The sequence below is a fragment of the Cajanus cajan genome, chromosome 11, assembly GCF_000230855.2.
Source record: "Cajanus cajan strain Asha chromosome 11, NIPB_CcT2T_4, whole genome shotgun sequence".
NCBI lineage: Eukaryota > Viridiplantae > Streptophyta > Magnoliopsida > Fabales > Fabaceae > Cajanus > Cajanus cajan.
Genome location: NC_138527.1, coordinates 2551699 through 2572512, shown reverse-complemented (window position 1 = coordinate 2572512; position 20814 = coordinate 2551699). Strand labels below are relative to the sequence as shown.

Here is a 20814-nt window from a genome sequence, read left to right as displayed (position 1 = left end):
CCACAGGAGCTCGGCCAATTGGTTTGAAGTGGGTATACAAAAGGAAGACAAATGCAAATGACGAAGTGGAGCGCTACAAAGCTCGTCTTGTCGAGGGGTTATAAACAGCAGAAAGGCATTGATTATGATGAAGTCTTTGCACCCGTGACAAGGATGGAAACGATTCGATTATTACTGTCCTTAGCAGCTCAGCATGGATGGAAGATACAACAAATAAACGTGAAGTCAGCATTCTTGAATGGGGTGTTGGAGGAAGAAGTCTATGTGGAACAACCTCTAGGGTACATGAGGAGAGGTGAAGAGAAGAAGGTGTTGAAGCTCAAAAAGGCTTTGTATGGTTTGAAGCAAGCTCCTCGAGCATGGAATGAGAAAATAGACACCTACTTCAAGAGAAATGGTTATGAACAATGTCCTTATGAACATGCTCTCTATTTGAAGAAGTGTAGAGGAGATATATTGTTCGTTGCTCTATACGTGGATGACTTGATATTCATGGGAAGCAAAGCTCAGCTAGTTGAGGAGTTTAAAGAAGTGATGAAGAGGGAGTTTGAGATGACCGATTTGGGCATCATGAAGTACTTTCTGGGAGCTCGAACACGTAGGAAGTAAAGAGCAAGTAGCTGATATCTTTACAAAGCCATTGCCGACAACAACATTTCAGGAATTAAGGAAGTTACTCGGAATGAAAGAAAAAGTAGAAATTTAAGCTTATGGGAGAATTTTGTTAGATAATCTTAAATTTTAGAGATATCCGAGTTAGTTTATTTGTTTTATTTGTTTCAATTTAGATAAGATAGTTTTTTATAAGATTTGTTTTGATAAGATATTTTGTTATCTTCTTGTTAATTTGGTACAATGGCTATTTAAAAGTCATCTCTTATTCAATAAAAAGTACAGTGAGTTGCTACGTTCACTCAATACTAGTATTACTCGTCTCTCTTAGTTTTTCTACATGAAAGGCCTCAAAGGAAACTTCTTCCGAATTGACAGAAATAGGAGCATCCTCAAACGGCTTTATGATAAGAGAAATTCTATGGTACCCATCTTATTTGAGAAGGTACCGGTACAGTTTTTTATATTTTATATTTTTAATAATTTATTTAAATAATATTTATGATATTTTATTCTTTCAAATTTTAAATTATTTAGTTATTTTATTTTTATTTTATATGTTCTAATTTATTTGTAATAATATTATTATATATTTAAATAATTTAATTTCAATAATTTTTTTAAGTATATTTTATCTTTTCACTTAAAATTTTTAAATTTCTATATTTTAATTTTAATAATTTTTTAAGCATATTTTTTGTTTTTTTATCTTAAATTTTTGAATTTCTATATTGTAATTTTAATAATTTTTTATTTTTACTATTTATTAATTTTTTTAAAAAAATATTTTTTAATATTATTAAAATATTATAATTTTAATCTCTATAATTTTATCTTATAAGTAGAATTTACATTATTTATTTTATAAATAAATTATTTTTTAAAAAATCTTTTAAATTTACATAAAAAAAATATATTGAAATTTCTTGATCTTTAAGGGTACCGTAGCAACTCCCTTATGATAAACCAGCAGCGGAGCTTGAACTAAAAAATAGTTGAATGAAAATATGTACGTTAATCTAAAAAGATTTGTTCTTAACAAATTAACAGTATAAGAAAATTATCGTATATCTATGATCAATATTAACCATAAATGAAAGTGTTATAATCATACATCTCTCTGCTAAAAACCGGATAAATCAAAGGGACTAGGCTGAACATGTATTACAGCTGTAACTGCCTAGTTCAAGGGTGCACCTATAATATAGATGTAGAAAATTTAAAAATGCAAGGTAAGGGCTCTCTTCATTAGGGCATCAGGAGTAATGCTCAACAAATTTGTTAATCTCTACCATGACTTATACTAATTCTCCTATTGATTCTAAGTTTCTAACTACAAAGATTATTCACCGCCATCGACACGTGAACATCAAGACTAATGTACATCAATATACTGGTACCGCATTCTTACCAATCTGTAGGGCGGCCAGTCCTCTTCTCTACCAAATCAACAGATTAATTCAAGATTGGAACTATAGGAAAGGGGCGATCATAAATTAAACTATGTTTTTCTTGACTCTATTTTAACTCAATAAAATTGCAGACAATATCTCTCCCATGGTCTTCTCAGGCATGTCACCCTCGCTAATCTCCTCCATGGACTCGAGAACAGCAGCATCTAATACTAGCTTTCTTTTTGCAATCTCGTACACATTTTCATCAACTGTTCCCTTTGTCACCAGCCTTCAATGAAATGTCATAAGAAAGAAGTCACTAATATATCCAATTTATAGGGTTTAGAGTTTAAAAAAAGCAAAGAAATACACAAGGTTTACCACCCTTCCTAATGTTATGGGAGTGAAGAAAAATGATAAATACCGATATATGGTTACAGGCTTTGTTTGACCGATTCGATGGCATCGATCTTCGGCTTGTCTATCAATCTGTGGGTTAAAATCCATGTCGTGAATCACAACTGTATCAGCTCCTGTTAAGTTTAAGCCCTGTCCACCGGCTCTCGTGGAAAGTAAGCACGCAAATATTGAAGTATTGTTATTGAATGTATCAACTATTGTTTGCCTCTCTGCTACCTGTGTACTGGCAGTCAAATAGTAGGATCTTTAAGATTTTAAGGAGCAAGGGAAAGCACTGGCTGGTGAACAATACATGAAATGGTGCACACTTTTACGGTCACACTTCATCCATGGAGAGATAAAAACTGAATTCTACACTTCTTGTTCTTTAGTCACTATTAATTAATAAATTCATTACAGAAGAAACAGCAAATAAATTAAAAGGAAAAATAGTAAAGCTAATAAAATGCCCATACTCACAATTTGCTTGGTATAATGCTAACGCAGTATATTTAATAGTTTATCACAAGAATAATAAAAGTATTAGTACATATGAAATATTATTATATGAAAATTAAAATTTCTCCCTGACTTCACAAGGAATATCTTCAGTCAAAGTGCAGTTTTAAAAAAGATACAGCGGAGACTTGCAAAACAGCTCTTGTTTTAGTTAGTGATTGTTCTAATCCTGTTGATTGCAAGAGAGGAAGAGATCTCATGAAGGGTTTCAGAGTTGCTCAAATTTGACAACGGAATTTAACCTTCAGTTTGCTGATGATACATTCTCTTTTTGGAGGAACATAGGAATTCTACCTTGAATTTCCTCTATTTTTAAGTGCTGAAGCCCACTACAGTTTGTTAATTCGGCCAATAGTGGTTTGGCATGCTTATATGTTGATTCTGAAATTCGCTAACTAAAGGACATTATGCTGCCTGTCTAATGTTTCAGTGGCCCTTTATTTGGTCATTCATTTGTGTTGTAGTCCTTGGGCAATCTGTTTCCAGGATCATGTCATTCAAAAGGCTTCACAAATTTGGATAGTTGAAGAGGTGCTTAATCCACTCATCTAGGCTTACCTATTAACACCGTTAACAACTATTTCTAACTTAATTTTTCCCACTCGGGGTGTTTAAAAGAATAGAGGAGTTGCACAACTATCATAGAAGGATACGTGGTTATTGAACTCTTGGGAATTGGTTTCTATAAACATTGTTCTGGGTGCTAAATAGCTATGGTGTTGTCCTTTATAGACTTGGTGGCACCTAGAGGTTGAAAGTGTATATCATTAAAGCCAATCAGGGCACGAGACAAACAAAAATAGCAATCATTGCAACAATAATCTCTTTCCTAGAATTTTAGGAATCTTTTTGTTTATGATGTTAGTCCTTAGCCAACATGTTGGGGACACAGATCACACCATTCTCACCCTGCTCACATCCAATCCATTTTCAATTCCAAAACAATGGGGGAGCACAGATTAGGGATCAAATTTAGTTTGGGCAGTGCAAAGAGCAAGAGTTCCTGAGGCTCTGCCCTAGTGGGGTCTGGCCAGCAAACTTAACATTTCACCTTCATGAAAAATATTAATACATAAAAAGTTAAGAAAATGAATAAGGAGTGTCAGGTCAGTGTTTCATCTTCAGGTACGAGTACAAAAAGAAAGGAAAAAGGCTTTACTTTTTCTACGAAACTTAAAATCATAACTACTTTGAATCGGTTTCTATTTAAAAAGCATCACCTATTTACATTCCAACTATTCATCAATCCCTCAAACAAATTTAGCAACTTATGTTGCGTAATGTGAACACAATAATAAACACATGCACCTGGATTAATTTTCTCAAATCATTCTCATAAGATTATTTGAATTTCTCCTTGTTAAAATGACAAACAAAATAACATGGAAGATGCCACACATTATTCAGCTATTAAAGAGTCTTATGTCAAAAACTAGCAATACCTTCCATCAAGCCGTTTATAGGTCAAACCAATGACATCCAAAGTCCACTCCAATATGTCAAGCATTGAAGTCCATTGACTAAAGATCAAGGCTCGATGACCACCCTCCTTTAGTGAGGGAAGAAGTTCAGCTAAGGCCTACATTATCCATGGAGTAGCTCAATCTCAGCATACCCAGCACATAATCATGCCGCCGCTGTATAGTTGACAATTACAGAATTTTTAGAGTCATAAAAATCATACCCGACATTTTGCAGAAACCATAACATGCTTATCTGGAAGGATCCCCTTTCTATCATTGACACCATAATGAAGTAAAAGCTGCAAATAAAAAATTTACAGCTTGAAATTTAAGCCAATTTTATCCACAGTAGAAACAATAGTCAAGTAAAAAATTTTAATTCCAATGCCACCATAAAAGCTTGTATTAATGAAATGGTACTACATTTTACCTCACTGGAATCAAAACACAAACTAATACTGAACAATATAAGACGTGTTCTGACAAAACACCATGCAGAAATTGTAAATAGTTATAAAATGGTACCAGCAAACCTAAATCAATTCAAATTGTAATTTGTAGCTACAAACCAATAATATAATGCAGTTGCTGGCAACCATGGAATGAGAAATAATTGATTGAAAGAAAACTTCAGCAGAAATCATTAAAAAAAATCCAAATGATTTTATTAAAAAAATCCAGTTGATCCATTAAGCTGACCCAATTAGACGGTTCAGGCATGCTTCTTCTTGTTGCATTTTTCAGTAGCTACATAAGTTTGGAAGTTGATGTTTTCCTTGTTTGTTGTGCCTAAAACATTATTAGGGTCGCCAAAAGAAGGGTTGAATCATGGAAAAATCCAAGTTAAATAGAAAGCAATTGGTTGAAATTACCATTCTTGGGCTTCCATCTAATGTTAACGACTAACTCAACACAAGTACTTAAGCAATTAGGAAGAGGCCCAAGCCTGGATTTTGATCAATTATTAATTGATCATCATTAGAAACATCCGGGATAGGGCATCCACCAAAAGGAAATTGCTATACGATGTGATAGTAAACAGCAAAAGCCTTATATCACTACATGCAGTTGGCTACATGAATCATACGACACCATTGGAGTCCAATATCAAATTCTCAAGATATTATTCTTCATGAGATTCCTCTTAACGATTTCATTCCATGTCCTTCTTGATCTCCTTCCCCTTTTCATTAGGCTGAAATCATACAATCTACTTGCTTTACCAGTGCTTTCATTGGCCTTCTTTGCACGTCCAAACTACCTTAGCCAATTTTTTTCATTTTTCCCTCAACTAGTGCCACACTAATATCCTCTTATGCAATTAATTTGTATCTCTTCCTCGTGTAGCCACACATCCATCAAAACATTAAAATTCCAGCTACTCCCACCTTTTTCTCATCTTTGCTAAAAATAAAAGGTTAAATTTAAATATAAAACCAACATTATATTATAGTTTAGTTTTCATTTTGATGCTGTTTTTAATTTCCATAGTTCTTATTAACAGTTATATCATGGTTATTTGGGGTTATTATAATTACTATGCATATTGTTGCTTTTATTTGGTTGTTGTAGTCTATGTTCCCCTTGTGGCTTCGGTGGTAGTAGACAACCTCAACTCTCACCTTTTAAAGGTAAAAGATTATATCAGTAATTATTGTGCAATGAGAAATAATGTATCAATTGTGGAATCAAATTGCCCTCTTTTTTGTGTTGTGCAAGAAAACCCTAGTTGCATTGCCCAAAGGATCCTATAAGTCACACCAGCATGGTTGTTAAACTCAAGTTTTAACTTGTAAACCAGTATGAGTTTATGATTTTACGGTTTACCTATCAAAATTGAGCTGGAATGCTTGTAAACTTGTTTGGCTGCAAATTAGGCTGAACCCTAAACTTGTATAAACTAGAGTTCATGAGCACATAGCATGCTGCAAAAATCCCTCAAAGCACCACAACGACACCATTTAAGCATTGCTCCCTTATGTTTTGTTCTGAAACCTAAGTCCCACAATACCCATTGTGAAAAGAAACTGCAGTTCTGTGTTGCACACCCTATCAACCATTCCTCTGACAACATTCGCCGCCACTGACCACCATGTGACAAACCATTCTCCGCCTTCAACCACCCGCCAATCACAACCAGGTCTGCAATGCTCAACATTTGCATAGCCCTCACACAAAAGCCAGCAACCTGAAAGGATTTGGGCAGCCATAAATGGAAGGCAGCAACCTGCAAAAAGACCGATCACACCCTTCTAACCTGCATGCAACTAAAAGCTAAAGGAGGCATGCCTTGGGCTCGAGTCTTGACTGCCTTCGTATACTATTAAAACTGAAACCTTGGGTGTCCAAACCAAAAAGAACATCAACCCTTTTCTCTGTTATTTTATTTTTGTCTTTGTCAATTAATCTGGTTTTGTTATTTTTTATTATTAGATATAACCTTTTGGTTTATTTTTCTGCAACATATATGGACTGAAATTCGGAATTTCACAAATTACATAACTGAGAATGTATGTACTGTCATAGCTTGTTACGTTAGTATACTTTACTATGAAATTGGAATGTTGGTTTTCTATTTTATGGTATTATATTTGGTTTGGATACTATAATTATGTACTTTTAATATTATTTTGGTACAAGGTAAACTCAAACGAGTTTACAGGTTGAGTTTTCCAACCCTCCACAAATTTTTGTAAACTCTCAAGTTTAACAACCTTGCATACCCATGTTCGTTTCACCAACTTCTCATCATAAACCTTAGTTTCTTCAATTTTTTTACACTGCCAGATAAGATTCATTTGACAAGCTGCATCATTAAAAAATTGCCCCAACAAAATTGCAGCTAATTACTCCTTTAATTAGCTCCAAAAACCAATCAAAACCCATATGAAGACATCACAGGTTTTATTCATAGAACTCAAACAGAGACCAATCAGAACCCAAAATAGCTTCCTAGTCATATTGCCTGCAATGCTGCAACTTGAGCAAGTACTAGAAAGAAAGTCTATTTATCAGGGAAATGCTTCTTTTAGATCATTGATTTTTCCATGTTTCAGAAGAAACTGGTATGACAGATTTCAAGCTTAATTAGGAAGAGGCTCCTTGATCCAAGTCTCAACCTTATATTCAAACAATGTTGGAAATCCCACATTAACTACTTATATAGCCAAAATAGTGTAGACATAAGTGGGAACAACTCGAACTCCATGAGCTAGTTTTTGAGATTGAATAAGATTGTATTAGAACCTATCATAGTGGTTGTTATTGGGCCGATAGGGCCACTTGTTACCAGACTACCTGCATAGATTTAGTCCTCAGTGTGAGAGAGATGTGTTGAAGATTTCACATCAACTAATGATGGCAAAAATAGTGTATATAAGTGGGGACAACCCTCATTCTATGCGCTAGATTTGTGGTCGAGTTAAATCTAAACCCAATATTTCTGTCAAAAACTCAAAATCAAACAAACCTAATATTAAACGTACCACTGAATTGAAGTCTGAGCAGTTCAAACACAGTGAAGGGGCTCAAAGTTCAAACAAGGGCAAGGCAGAGGCCAATGAGGTGAAATATAGGGTCAGGCACATCAGGGAAAGAGGAGCAAACTAACAAAATCCTGGATCTTCCAGGAAAACAGTTGAAGAACATAGCTTTTGTGTTTGGCTGCTGAAGTTTGAAAAGAGAAAAACTAACACTGAAGAGGTTCTGAACTCTGAAGCAGTGAAAGAAACCCCAAAATTAACCTTACAAAACTTGCCAATGAATAAAAGGGTTGGCAAAAATGTGTGTTTTTTACCCATTATTGGTGCAGCACCTGTGGAAGATTCAAATTGGCTTTGATGTCACCACTCCACCAAAAATGCTCCATAATGGACCAACTGTGCAGCCAGTTGCCACAACAGGACATGTCAACACAAAAGTGCCACTATCTCACACTATAATTGACAAATATGATTATATACATTTAGAACCAATCTAAACACAACCCCAAATAGAGAAGGGGAGGGGCAAGATGGGGTGAAGAGTCTAACAAAAACTACTTGAGCAAATTGATGGAAGCCAAACATAGAAATGGTCAGTAACTGCATTGTTTCAAGTAGAAAATTTACCCGATGAATAGAGAAGTCATTGTAACCTTTAAGTTCCTCTATAACCCTGTCCAAAGTACATTCAAAACCAAAAGCACCTATCGGATGTAGCTTCCTAGCAAAGCGAATAACATCCTCATCAGTGTAGATTCGCCTTATTAACAAGGGATGGTTTGCAATCTGGAATAAGAATACAGAAATATGTAACCAAATAAAAGCAAACTGTGTAAATTAAAAAATAAATAAAAAGAGAAATTTTAAGTCAAAACATAATCAAGAACCTTGCGGAACTGAACAAAATAGTTATTTATCTGTCGTCGAGGAAGAACTTCAAGAACAGTTTTTGAATTAAGCTCAGAACATTTTGCCATGCGAGCCTGTGAAACAGCACGATACTCTTCAATCGCTTCCTTGTAAGCAGTTTCTTGCTGCCTTTCCATTATAACATATTCAACCTACAGTAACAAGTTTTAGCTTACTAGACAAATATAAACAGCAACATGTTGAAGAGGAAAAGTATAACAAAAACAATGAAATTGGAACCAGAGATGAGACATACCTGCTGTATTTTTGGAACAAGTTGTTGCATCACATCAGATTTCAGTCTCCGCAAAATAAATGGCCCTAAGATGGACTTCATTCGACTAATTAAATCTCTATCTTCTGCATCTAGTAACTTCTTTAGGTCAACATCTTCAGTAGCAAAAATATCAGGCATCATAAACTCCAATAATGACCATAACTCCTGCAACAAATTCATAACAATGTTCAAATCAACAATTACATTTTTATTAATGCCAGTAAAATCAACAGCTGGAGATGAGAGTCAAATTTTTTTTAAGTACATTATTGGTACAGAATAACAAAGACAAGATATTTTCCTTTTCTATTCACAGAATGTAACTGTGTTTACATAAGCTTATTAGATACTTCTAAACTCTTCAATAGAATTTGTATATTTGCATGTATACTTACAAAAGGAACAATATAAAATAAAAAAGGATTAAGAAAATCAGGACTTCACAGTTTCCAAACCTTCATCCATCTTGCAAATATGACGCTAAATAGACTGAGACCAACAATCAACATCCTACTGGCTATGGTAATAATCAACCACACAACTTTTGTTGACAAATAAAATTCCTATTTTTATTTCATAAAATTATCATGTTAATGAATGAATATGTTGGCCAAGCAGTGAATTGGTGAATAATTGAATGAGCTATAGAAATTAAATACCCTAAAGCAATCCCACCTTAAAGATTATTTCCTTCCACTGAATCCAAAAAACTGTTGGTTTCCAATTTTTACCCAAACATAAACCGTTTGGATCCAGAGAGCACAGCAGTCAGGTGAAGCCATATAAGCGAGAACATGGCCATCCAAATCAAAACATGCTAAAAGAACCTCTAATTTGGTATATGTTCAAACCAAAGAACAACTAAATCTAATTTACCCATTTTCGGCCAAGAAGAAAAGGTTGCCATCTGCAAAATGTAATTAAAAATATATACCTCTAAAATCCACTCTTAAGACTCAAACCTTGAAAAAGCCTACTCACCTGTCTCAAAATCAAAAATCAGTAAATCACTCAAGACACAGTGTATATGATAGGTTTCTGATTTGGTTAGCTAAAAGTAGGGGCCTGGTAAAGCCTGATGATCTGCTAATGAGGGCTGACTCTCCATTTTGTAGAGGGACTAACTTGTAAATAACAAATGAGGGGGACAGTTTGTTAGAGGGGAGAGAGAGAGAGAGAGAGAGAGAGAGAGAGAGAGAGAGAGAGAGAGAACAAATCTGTTAAACATGCAGTTCAGAGGGAGAGGGGGGAGGCATGTTTTCAATTTCAGTTTGTTCCCTTGGTTGGGACTAGGGAGCATTTGCCCTTACTTTCTGTATTTTTCTTCTGCTTCTTTGCCAATAGGTGTTTACCTCGGTTGGGACTGGAAACAATTGATCTTTAGTTTCTGTATTTTTCTTCAACTTCTTTTCAATGAAACATTCTACCTTATCTAGATAGAAATTGTTCCTATCAATTGATGATTTCGTTGAGAGTTAGAATTGAGAGCATGGCTTCTCAAAAACTGACACCCTAGATGCTTGCATAGCTGCAGTTGAGTTCAGTCAAAAATCAAGAGGTGCTGCTACAACCATGCCCCCACCACCACCAGATGGGAGAATTTGCTCTTTTTGTATTTTTCTTCTACTCCTTTGTCAATAAAACTTTCTACCTTGTTGAAATAAGAATTGTTTTTATCATTTTCCTCCATAGTAGTCAATCCCGGATAGCGGCGCGGAGCGGTCGACCCTAAAACTGGGATAGCGGGATGACGCGGAGCGGGATAACCGCTATTTTAATATTAATTTATATATATTAAATAGAATCAGAAATATAAAAAAAAATAAGCTGCTGAAATAGAAACAGAAAAGCAGTTCAATTAATAAAAAAATTTTAAAAAAATTGTTGAATTATATTTAATCAGAAAACAAATCTGATAAATTAAATTTAATCAAAAATTAAAAATACAATTTTCTGAAATTAAAAATAAAATTTTCTGAATTAAATTTAATCAGAAATTAAAAATAAAATCAGCTGAATTAAATTTAATCAGAAATTAAAAATAAAATTTACTGAATTAAATTTAATTAGAAATTAAAAATAAAATTTGCTGAATTAAATTTAATCAGAAACTAAAAATAAAATTTGTTGAATTAAATTTAATCAGAATTTAAAAATAAAATTTGTTGAATTAAATTTAATCAGAAATTAAAAAAATAATAATAATTTAATAAAAAATTAAAAAACAAATTATGTTGCAATGTACATAAAGGAGAGAATACTCGAAGGAGAAGACGAACTAAGCGAGACGCGTCGAAGCTTGCGGCCACGTCAGAGCTGGAGGCGCGTCGGACCGGGAGGCGCGTCGGAGTTGGAGGTGCGTCGGAGCTGAAGGCGCGTCGGCGACGGAGGTGCGTCAGAGCCGGAGTTCGTCGGAACTGCACACACGATCGCCAGAGAAGAAGAAACAATCTGAGAGGGAGAGACGAGAGAGGGCTGCGACAATTGAAATCGCGAGAGGGAAAGGTAGACTTGGGGCAAAAAAAGCCCCATTGAAAAGACTGACTTACCCTTAATGAAGGGTAAGTCGAAATCGCGCCCGCGATTCCGCGATTTGTGCCGCTCCGCTCCGCCTCCGACGCGGCCGCTCCGGCCGCTACACAAATCCGCCACGCGACAGCAGCGAGATTGCGGGGTGAGGCCGCTCCGCTCCGGCCGCTATTGACTACTATGTTTTCTTCCTAAATGTGTTTTACTCCTTCAGCTTTTATTCTGCCTAATCGCATCCACCCATTGTTTTCGTTCAAAAATAGCCGGACTATGGTAATATTACCACTTAAGAATTGGAATGAAACAAGAATACCTTCAAATTATACAGAGGAAATATCAAAGAATTTTGAACCTTGAGCATTCAGCTTAAAGTGACATTCAATGGACAACTTAAAGCATTATTTAATGCATGACAAGCTAGATATTGAGCAGTTGAAGTAAAGCACTTGTACCATGCCTCAGCAATGAACAGAGTTTCTAAACACACTGTATGAGCATGTTTGTTTTATAGTTGAGAAGCCTCAAACGTACGTTCAATTCAAAGCTACAAGACTCATGGATTCAGTTGAACGGGCATTGGAAAGTGTGCTGATGTTAAAACAAACACACACTATATTATCTTTGTAATATTGTCCAGCCACAACATAAATCTTTTGTGAGATAATAAATTATTCAAGTAATGTATGCAAAAGCTTGTTTAGTGCAGCAACATCAAATAAATAAATGAAAAAACAGCGACATTGCAGCAAAGACATTCACTCTATACTACAGTCTATAAGCAATACATACATGTAGATCATTCTGAAGTGGTGTCCCTGTCAGCATCAGGCGTAGGCTTGCATTTCGTGCAACAGACATCAGATTTTTAAACCTAAAGCTATTTTTGTCCTTCAAAGCGTGTGCTTCATCCATCAGCACACAGCTCCACCTCCACCGCTTCAGGATTTTGCGATCATCTTTCTGCTGTGCACTAGAATGAATATAAATTATAAAAATTTAATTAACATTTGAAGACAATATATTTAAATGGCGCTTAAGTATGTATAGAAATGAACCTGTGTCGTTCAAAAAGTGAATAACACACAAGAAGAACATTAAATGGAGGAGGCAACCCCTTCTTGGACAGGGAGTTCAACTCCTTGCAGTATGCTGCACGTCCAGCACCATGATATTGAAGAACAGAAAAGGATGGACACCACCTTTTCAATTCCCTTTCCCAGTTTTCCAAAACAGAAGCAGGACATACTATAAGATGTGGACCAGAATCATTGTGCAAGTGTTTCAACAAAGTTAAATAGGTGATGGCCTGGAAGACAAGAACATATGGCATATCTTACTTGAAGAAAACAAGAATTACAAACAACAGTAGAAACATATTAAAAAAAATAAAAAAGCAGGATAATATACCTGAACTGTTTTGCCAAGACCCATTTCATCTGCCAATATGGCTGTGTGACACATGAAATCAAATATCAATCACGTGTCTCATAACAATCACACTAATCTCTAATGCAAAAACTAAAAATGTGTTTGGAAACCATTCCAACCACATCGAACAGAAGTTTCCCACTTTCCCATGCAAAAACAGGAGGGGTGTCTTGGATTTGCATTCAATACAACTGAACAGAGATACAAACACACTCATTGCATGATAACCACCAATATTCAAAATTCATAAAGAAAAAAGAAAAAGAAAACCAAGTTAAGCTCTCAAACAGCTAGGTCAATCGGTAAACACAGATCACAATGGCATTACACTTTGATGTTACAAAAAGCACAATCCCAGGAGCTGCAACACCAAATACAAAGCAAATATGCCATCCCACAACAAAAAATAATGTCACAACATTGAGAAACCCACAATGAAAGAACCAGCCATCTATGCACTCTTCCATTTTTCTCAACACCTCCATAGTCCATAAAACATCGAAAAGCACGCACGAACACACATTAAACTCACCCCAATATAAAATATTAAAACCCTACAAAAACCCTAACAAATTACCTCCTAATCTCCAATGCACAAACCTTAATTAAAAAAAAACCAATTGAGCTCTAAAAAGCTAGACCTGTCGGTAAACACAAGCAAGCACAACACAAACAAAAACTAATTCCGCATGACCTAAACCCAGCACATCATAAAAAAAAACTTCAAAAACCCTAACATTTACCTCCTCCAATCCCCTTCCGATACAACAGAAGCAAAAAATTGACGCCAACCAACTGATACGGCTTGAGCAGAGGCTGAAAATCCGAATCCTCGGAGCCGCAAGCAACGTCAACATCCTCCTACACACAGCAACGACACGCACATTCAATCCTCAAACGAACGCAAACTTTCAACCTAACTAACGAAACAAAAACAAAACGAATCGCCGCTTAACCTGAGTCACGATCCTCACTGAAGAAGACTCAGCCTCCGAATACCTCTCGCACGCGGTCCCCGAGGAGCCGAAGAGCTCGCCCTTCAACTCCGCGGAGATTCGCGCGCACTTGTGCAAAGCCCTACCAACCACGTCGTCCTCGTCCAACTCCTCTTCAAACTCTTCCTCCTCCTCCTCCTCCTCCTCCTCCTCGCTCGACGCCACGTCGTAAGCCTCCGCCACGCGTCGCTCGCTCCCGCCGTTCTCCTCGGCGCCGTCGTCATCGTCGTCGTCGATCACGAAGCGGCGGGCGCGGGAGGAGGCCGCGGCGCAACCGGCGTCGGCGTCGGCGTCGGCGTCCTCGAGGTCGTCTAGATTTTGGCGGAAGCTGGGCGCGATTTCGACGCAGTCGCTGTCGTTTTCGCTGGAGACGTCGGGCTTGGGGGCGTAAGCGAAGGACTCGATGGGCGGCGGAGAGGGAGAGGAAGTGCGGGGTCGCTTGAGAACTCGGGAGGGTTTGAAGGAGTGATTCTCCCATTCTTCGTCGGAGATTTCGTACAACTCGGGCTTCATAGTGTGTGTGTGTGTGTGTGCGCGCCCTAGTGGTGGTTGTTGAGAGAGAGAGAGAGTGTGAGAAAAAGGGGAGAATCGGAGTCAGAGAAAAGACGCGGTGTGCCAAAGGGACGAGCGCGGGGATTGTTACACAAGGGGCTAGTTTTTCAATTCATGCCTCATGGACCATGCTATACTGCTCTCACCTTCTCAAGGGCGAGGTTAAATAACCTTTTTTTTGTTTGGTTTTGGGAAGAAAAAATATTTTTTTTTGGTCATTTTTTATTTTTTTTTTCTTAGAGGATACACTTAAATGGAAAGTTTTTATGTTGGTGTATGGGTGTTTTTGTATGCCATAGGAATTTGAAGATTTGTATTCAAATTTTGGCATATATGATGAATATCCACTTTTAACGTATTCAATATAAGATTATAAGGTTTTCACATATAATATTAATTTTTTTTTCAATTTTTTTATATTTTATTTTATGGAAGATTTCATATCTAATAAATCAATTTTTTTTTAATACAAATACAATGTTTTTCAAAAGTTTGACAGATATTGAATAGATGAGTATTTCTTGTGGTTTAAATTTTGTTCATTTGTAAAAATCATAATTCGAACCCTAATCACTTTGTTAAATGATATGAATATTTCGTTTTAGAATACATTAAATAGATTCAATCTCAAGTTGGCATTTCTTATTTGATAATGTTTGTTTATTTAGTGTTTAGGGTTTTCGTATTTAATAACTTAACTTATTAAGTGAATTCTAAGAAATTAAAGAGATTCAATGTCAAGTTGGGAAATATACAAGAAAAGACTTTGTTAAAAGTAATCTGAACTCGTGATGTTTTAGTGATCCTAGTGTTTGAAAAAATTGTTCATGTTAAATGTGTTGACTATAAAGTTATTAATGAAATAATATGTTCAATGGTTATTTATATAATAAAAAATTATTATTTTTTATTCTAATTATAAAAAAATAGTAGAAAAGAGACATTTTGTGCTTCTTAATTTTTTAAATTAAAAATAAAAAATAATAATTTAGTGAGCAATTGTGAGTGGTTATTTAGAGAACATGAAAGATTGTAATGTGAAAGACTAAAAATATATTGATTTTATAATTTTCAAATTTTCTTTTTCCTTTTCTCTTAGTAATTAAGGAATAGAATGGTCTAATAAAATGTGGAGATTGAAACGATAATTAAAAAGATTATAGATATAGATAAGAGACTTAGTTTAAGATACATTAATTGTTAATTTCTTTTTATACTTTCATGCAAGTGGATAAAAAAATGTGAAAGCTATTAAAGATTGAAAAAGTTGAAAAAATATTGAAGAAGTGAGAAACTTTCAAGTTTTATGAGAAATTTGTTTGCACCTAAAAAAAACTTGTTAAGAAAATAAATACATTTTTCAATTGGATGAAATATAAGAAAATAACTTCTAACGTTAGAAGAAGAAATAGACCAATACACCACTTTTGAGTTTAATTAATTTTAATAATTTTTTAATATAAGAGTTGCATGTTATTTTGTTGAAAGGCCTAAATTCTTTCATAAACATCATTATTTCCAATTTCAAACGTCTGAGTGAGTAAGATTTACATGCTAATGTTAGGATCAATATAAAGAGAAAGAATAGGAAACATGCTTGAAGAGTTTACAAAGGCCAAAAGAAAGTTGTATTTGAATAATGGGATTAAGTTTAGATATGCTTGCAAAAATAGAGGTTTTCCTAATAACGAAAATTTATGTTGCGACCAGTAAGAGATAGGTCATTCTTACACCTATATTATGACACTCTTTTACCCCCAAAATATTATAAATAATTATTTTTAAATAAAAAAATAATTAGTTATTTAGTAGTATAATATACTTAAGCATAACTTTATAGTAAAATGATTCACAATTATTTAAATAAAAGCTTTTTAATAAAAAGGTAACCTCATAACAACATAAATTCAAAATAAGATACAAATCGATTGTTTACACAAACTTTCAACATAAAAACATTAAACATTATAAAGTAAAATCAACTCTATCAATAACTAAGAAAAAAACATAGAAACTCTTTATGACCCCAATGTCACACTATCATAGCAAAGACTCCAAAACATCAAATGAAGCATTGGGCTTCTCCTTCATCATACTCATCCTCTTTGTACGTGATTTACTTCGATGACGATTAGCTCAGACAAAACACAAGCAAGGAATGTGAATATATTTCATTCATATATAAAATACATAAGGCATAAGGATAATGCTGACACACATACCTTCATAATCATTATCAATATAAGGCACTAGTCACTATAAGTACATTCATTATTAACAACAATCATGCATGTAATCCAATAACATCTCAATTATAATTAAAAATTTGTGCAATGCATACTCTTAACTCTACATACATGTGGTAACAATCTCATCATCACTAAATACAAGGCACCCCATGAGCCAAGAACCAAATCACCATACATTGGGTGATATTCTCAATCCACTCTCAACCAAGCGATATCTATAAGGATCCACTCAAAGCTATATTTTTATCTTTTAATTGGTATCATACTTGGGGGTAGATGGGTGTCACAAGTATCACATGTGAAACATAATGCTAAACCAAAAAGAAATAAAACATAAGTTTTAGACAATTGATTATAACGAGAAACAACTAACATTAAATCCTACTCATGGAAAACTACTAGAAAAAGGAAATCCTAACTACTGTTCCAATGTCACATTCTATCAGAGTTCAACACATCACCAACAAGCAAGGCCTAAGCTTTATTACACACATCAACCAATGCAATGACTAACCCAATGATTTTGCCAAACCATAGAGTTTGGGCTTATCCAAAATATATCGAGCCTTACTTGAATTTCATCATTGTTAGTCACAACCTGGACTTACACATCTCATCAACATCGTCATACCTCATCATCATTCATTCACAATACATCATATCATACACTTGAACTCACAAACTTATAGTCCTTTCTCATATCTTTATTTCTTTTCTGGATTTTATCACAATTACTAACTTCCTTATTTATTTCTATTAATTCTAAGATTAATTACTCCTCACATGCTTTTTTACTATTGAATTACTCTTATAGACCTAATTAGTTTGATAACGGTGAGACATTTGGTAAGATACTACTCGTGCCCAACATAAAGAGATCAATGATCTCTTTACCAAATTCACACCTAACATTGTAATGCTCATGCCCAACTTGGAGACGTCAGGAACCTCTCTAGCTAAATTGTGCCCAACATGGTTACTTTCATGCTAAGAACTGAGGAGTCAACCCTTTGTAACAACACTGCCCAATGTGATCCAGGTCAGATTCGGCATCATTTTTTCTAAAAAAAATAACGTTAACATGACATTAAGTGAGACCTCTCTCACCCAACGCAGAGAAAATAGAGACCTCTATGGTGTTCGTGTGCCTAACGTGACTCCTTTCATGTGTAACACCCTCATTTTCATAAAATTATATTAATAATATGTCAGTATTTATTTTAATGTTTTAATGTATTTATTATAATAACTTTTAATATTATTTAGCTATTTGATATGAGCTTTATTTTGATACAAAACTTATGATATTTTTACTAAAAGAAAGAAGTATATTTTATATTATTTATCTATTTTATATGAGCTCTTATGGAATGTATTTTTATGAAAATATATTTTATTAAGAGTTATGTTTATGTTATTTATTAAAAAGGAGAAAATATGTTTTAATTATTTTATAATTATTTTATGAGAAGAGAAGGAAGGACATTGCGGTCGTTTGTTAATTATTATTATTATTATTTTAAGTATAAAAAAAGGCGTCAAGAGTCAATTTCTACATTTTTTATTCCTGACTCTATTCATTCCTTTTTTACGCTCTCTAAAGACCAAAGAGAAGGAGACCAACCGGAAATTGATGTTGTTTCATCTTCTGCTCATCTAAGTAACGGGGGAGTGAGAAACCTCACTTAGGGGTGTAAGATTAGACACTTTTTAAAAGTTTTTGGTTTTGCTTTCTGATTGTTCTATTGCGTTCCTTGTGTGATTCTAAGTGTGAATGTATTCAATTTCAAGAATAGATAAGTTTTTGATATGGGTTAGTGTTCTCTATGGGTTCTTATAGGAAACCCTATGAGAAACAGACAAATTTTGAATATTTTATGTTTTGGCTTCTAAGTTCTCTATTGTGTTCTCTGATGATTACTGAGCATGAATGTATGTTTAATTTTAAGTTTAGATATGTTTTGATATAAATTAAAGTATTCTATGGGTTTCTACGGGAAACCCTATGAGAAATAGACAAATTTTGAATGTTTTCTATTTTGGCTTCTGAGTTTTTTGTTGTGTCCTCTGATGATTACTGAGCATTAATGTATGTTTAATTTTGAGTTTGAATATATTTTGATATAGATTAGAGTGTCATATGGGTTCCTACGGAAAACTCCATGAGAAATAGGTAAAATATGAATGTTTTCTGTTTTGATGTTTGAGTTTTTTGTTGTATTCATTGATGTTTGCTGAGTGTGAATATGTGTTTAATTTCAAAAATAGACAAGTTTTGATATGAATTAAGGTGCTTTATGGGTTCCTATGGGAAACCTATGAAGAACCGATAGTTTCAAAAATAGATAAGTTTTAAGCTATGTTTGAAGGTGATAATGGTGTGAGAATTGTCTTATTATGGTGTTGATACAAGTGGTGTATTTTTATGAGCATGACGAGGACAAGAATCTCCAAATGATGATCTTATGAGTATGACTATGAGAAATATGAAATGTGAACAAGTGACATGAGACATGATGTGATATGATAAGTGAAATGTTGAGTCCATGAGTTTGTGAATGTGTGACATGCATCATATGCATTTATGTGACTAGGTACGATATGGAGTACATTGTTAGGGAAGGCCCTCCAAGTGTGAAACATCTTGGAGGAGTCCTAGGGGATAGCGCGGTTTGAAAGGCCTAATTTTCCCCGTTTGTGTGCATGGGATGTATCTTGCACACCTTCGTTATCCCGACGAGACCCTAACAATACATCCTTTTAGTTGAGAGTGCGCGCTTGAGCCGACATGTACTCCTAGACTACTCTAGGTATGTTATTTCGGTAGTATACCACGTGATATGTGATGAGATATATGACTGGTGACACATGCATGCATTTATGAGTTGAGTCCATGACATCATTGCATGATAAATGAATGTGCATGTGATATTGATTGTGTATGTGTATTATTTATATGTGATTTATGCTTGTGACTTGTATTGTGTTTGTTGTGTGTGTTGTCTAACATTTATTTTTGCACCTGAACCTGAGTGAGATGTTTCTCACTCTCTTGTTGTTCTTTTTACGTGTTTAAATTATGTTACAGGTGATCATTAGCATAAGGATGTTGGAGATGAGGCGTAGGCTTTAGTTGGGCATGCTCTGATAGGATATGTGATATCGGGGCATAGCTAAACTTAGTTTAGGATTTCATTATTGTTATTTTGTTTTGGAAAAACCCATGTTTCATTTTCTTGTAAATTTCGCATTTGACCATGATTTACGTTTACGAATGTGAATTCTCTACTCTTATGTTAGTGGAACCATTGTTTTAATTCAAAAAAATTTATTTACCCCGAGAATATGTTTTTATAATTATTGTCTATGTATATGGGGTAGAGGGTGTCACATCATGCACAATGAAGAAAATTGTGTTCATCATGCTTAAAGCCATGAAGGTGTGCTTAGTGCTACCACAAATTTGACATCAAAGCTACATACTTAGGCCTCTCCTTGCTCCTCCTAAGGCTGAGGATCCTCGTGTGCAAAACATACAAAACATGTCAACAACAAACAAAGAGTGAGAACAATCTCGCTCTATAGGGAATGGGCCGCAACCATCAACATCCCTTCCTTTCGTTATAAACAATTAGGATGATAATAATTCATACTTCAAACGATAATAGAAACAATTTTTATACTTCAACTTCAATAACAACATCATTCATCTCATTCACAACACACACATAAATGTAATGCAATATGCACATACATCTAAATGCATGGGGTACTTGACCATCATCATCATCGTCATCGTAAGTATACAGTTAGTACCTAAGTTTCGAGTTAACCTTAGGCTACCAACACACTAGTGTTCCCACTAGAACAGCAACAGATTCCCACTAGAATCACAAAAACAGGTTCCCATTAGAACCACAAATATGCAAGTATAATACATGTCATCATCATGCAAATGCTTCTATACTATCACCTCATGATCATCATTTAAATCATTGTTCACCAA

At 34.7% G+C, this 20814-nt stretch overlaps 1 protein-coding gene across 2 annotated transcripts; it reads right to left on the bottom strand.

Moving 5' to 3' along the window:
- Nucleotides 1-1664: 1664 nt before the first annotated feature.
- Nucleotides 1665-14707, bottom strand: ETL1 (SNF2 domain-containing protein / helicase domain-containing protein). Of its 2 annotated transcripts, XM_020384468.3 has the most exons (12): nt 13969-14706; nt 13756-13873; nt 12992-13032; nt 12640-12890; nt 12374-12554; nt 9035-9220; nt 8757-8930; nt 8497-8655; nt 4609-4686; nt 4367-4503; nt 2431-2649; nt 1665-2295 (listed from the first exon to the last, which is right to left on the bottom strand). In XM_020384468.3, the coding sequence occupies exons 1-12, from the start codon at nt 14518-14520 to the stop codon at nt 2136-2138; spliced, it is 2256 nt and encodes a 751-aa protein (XP_020240057.1). In that variant the 5' UTR covers nt 14521-14706; the 3' UTR covers nt 1665-2135. The 2 variants fall into 2 exon arrangements, with proteins under 2 accessions (XP_020240057.1, XP_029124772.1); XM_029268939.2 differs by lacking the exons at nt 1665-2295; nt 2431-2649 and adding an exon at nt 2660-2800 and having other exon boundaries at nt 13969-14707.
- Between the last annotated feature and the right edge of the window lie 6107 nt (nt 14708-20814).

Bases quoted from the DNA above. Each gene is read 5' to 3' on its own strand.
- ETL1 (XM_020384468.3), bottom strand. From the start codon at position 14,520: ATGAAGCCCGAGTTGTACGAAATCTCCGACGAAGAATGGGAGAATCAC. The intron at 8,931-9,034 runs GTATGTCTCATC...TTGTTACTGTAG, and splicing joins TTGTTCCAAAAATACAGCAG to GTTGAATATGTTATAATGGA. The intron at 2,296-2,430 runs GTATTTATCATT...ATTTCATTGAAG, and splicing joins AAGCCTGTAACCATATATCG to GCTGGTGACAAAGGGAACAG.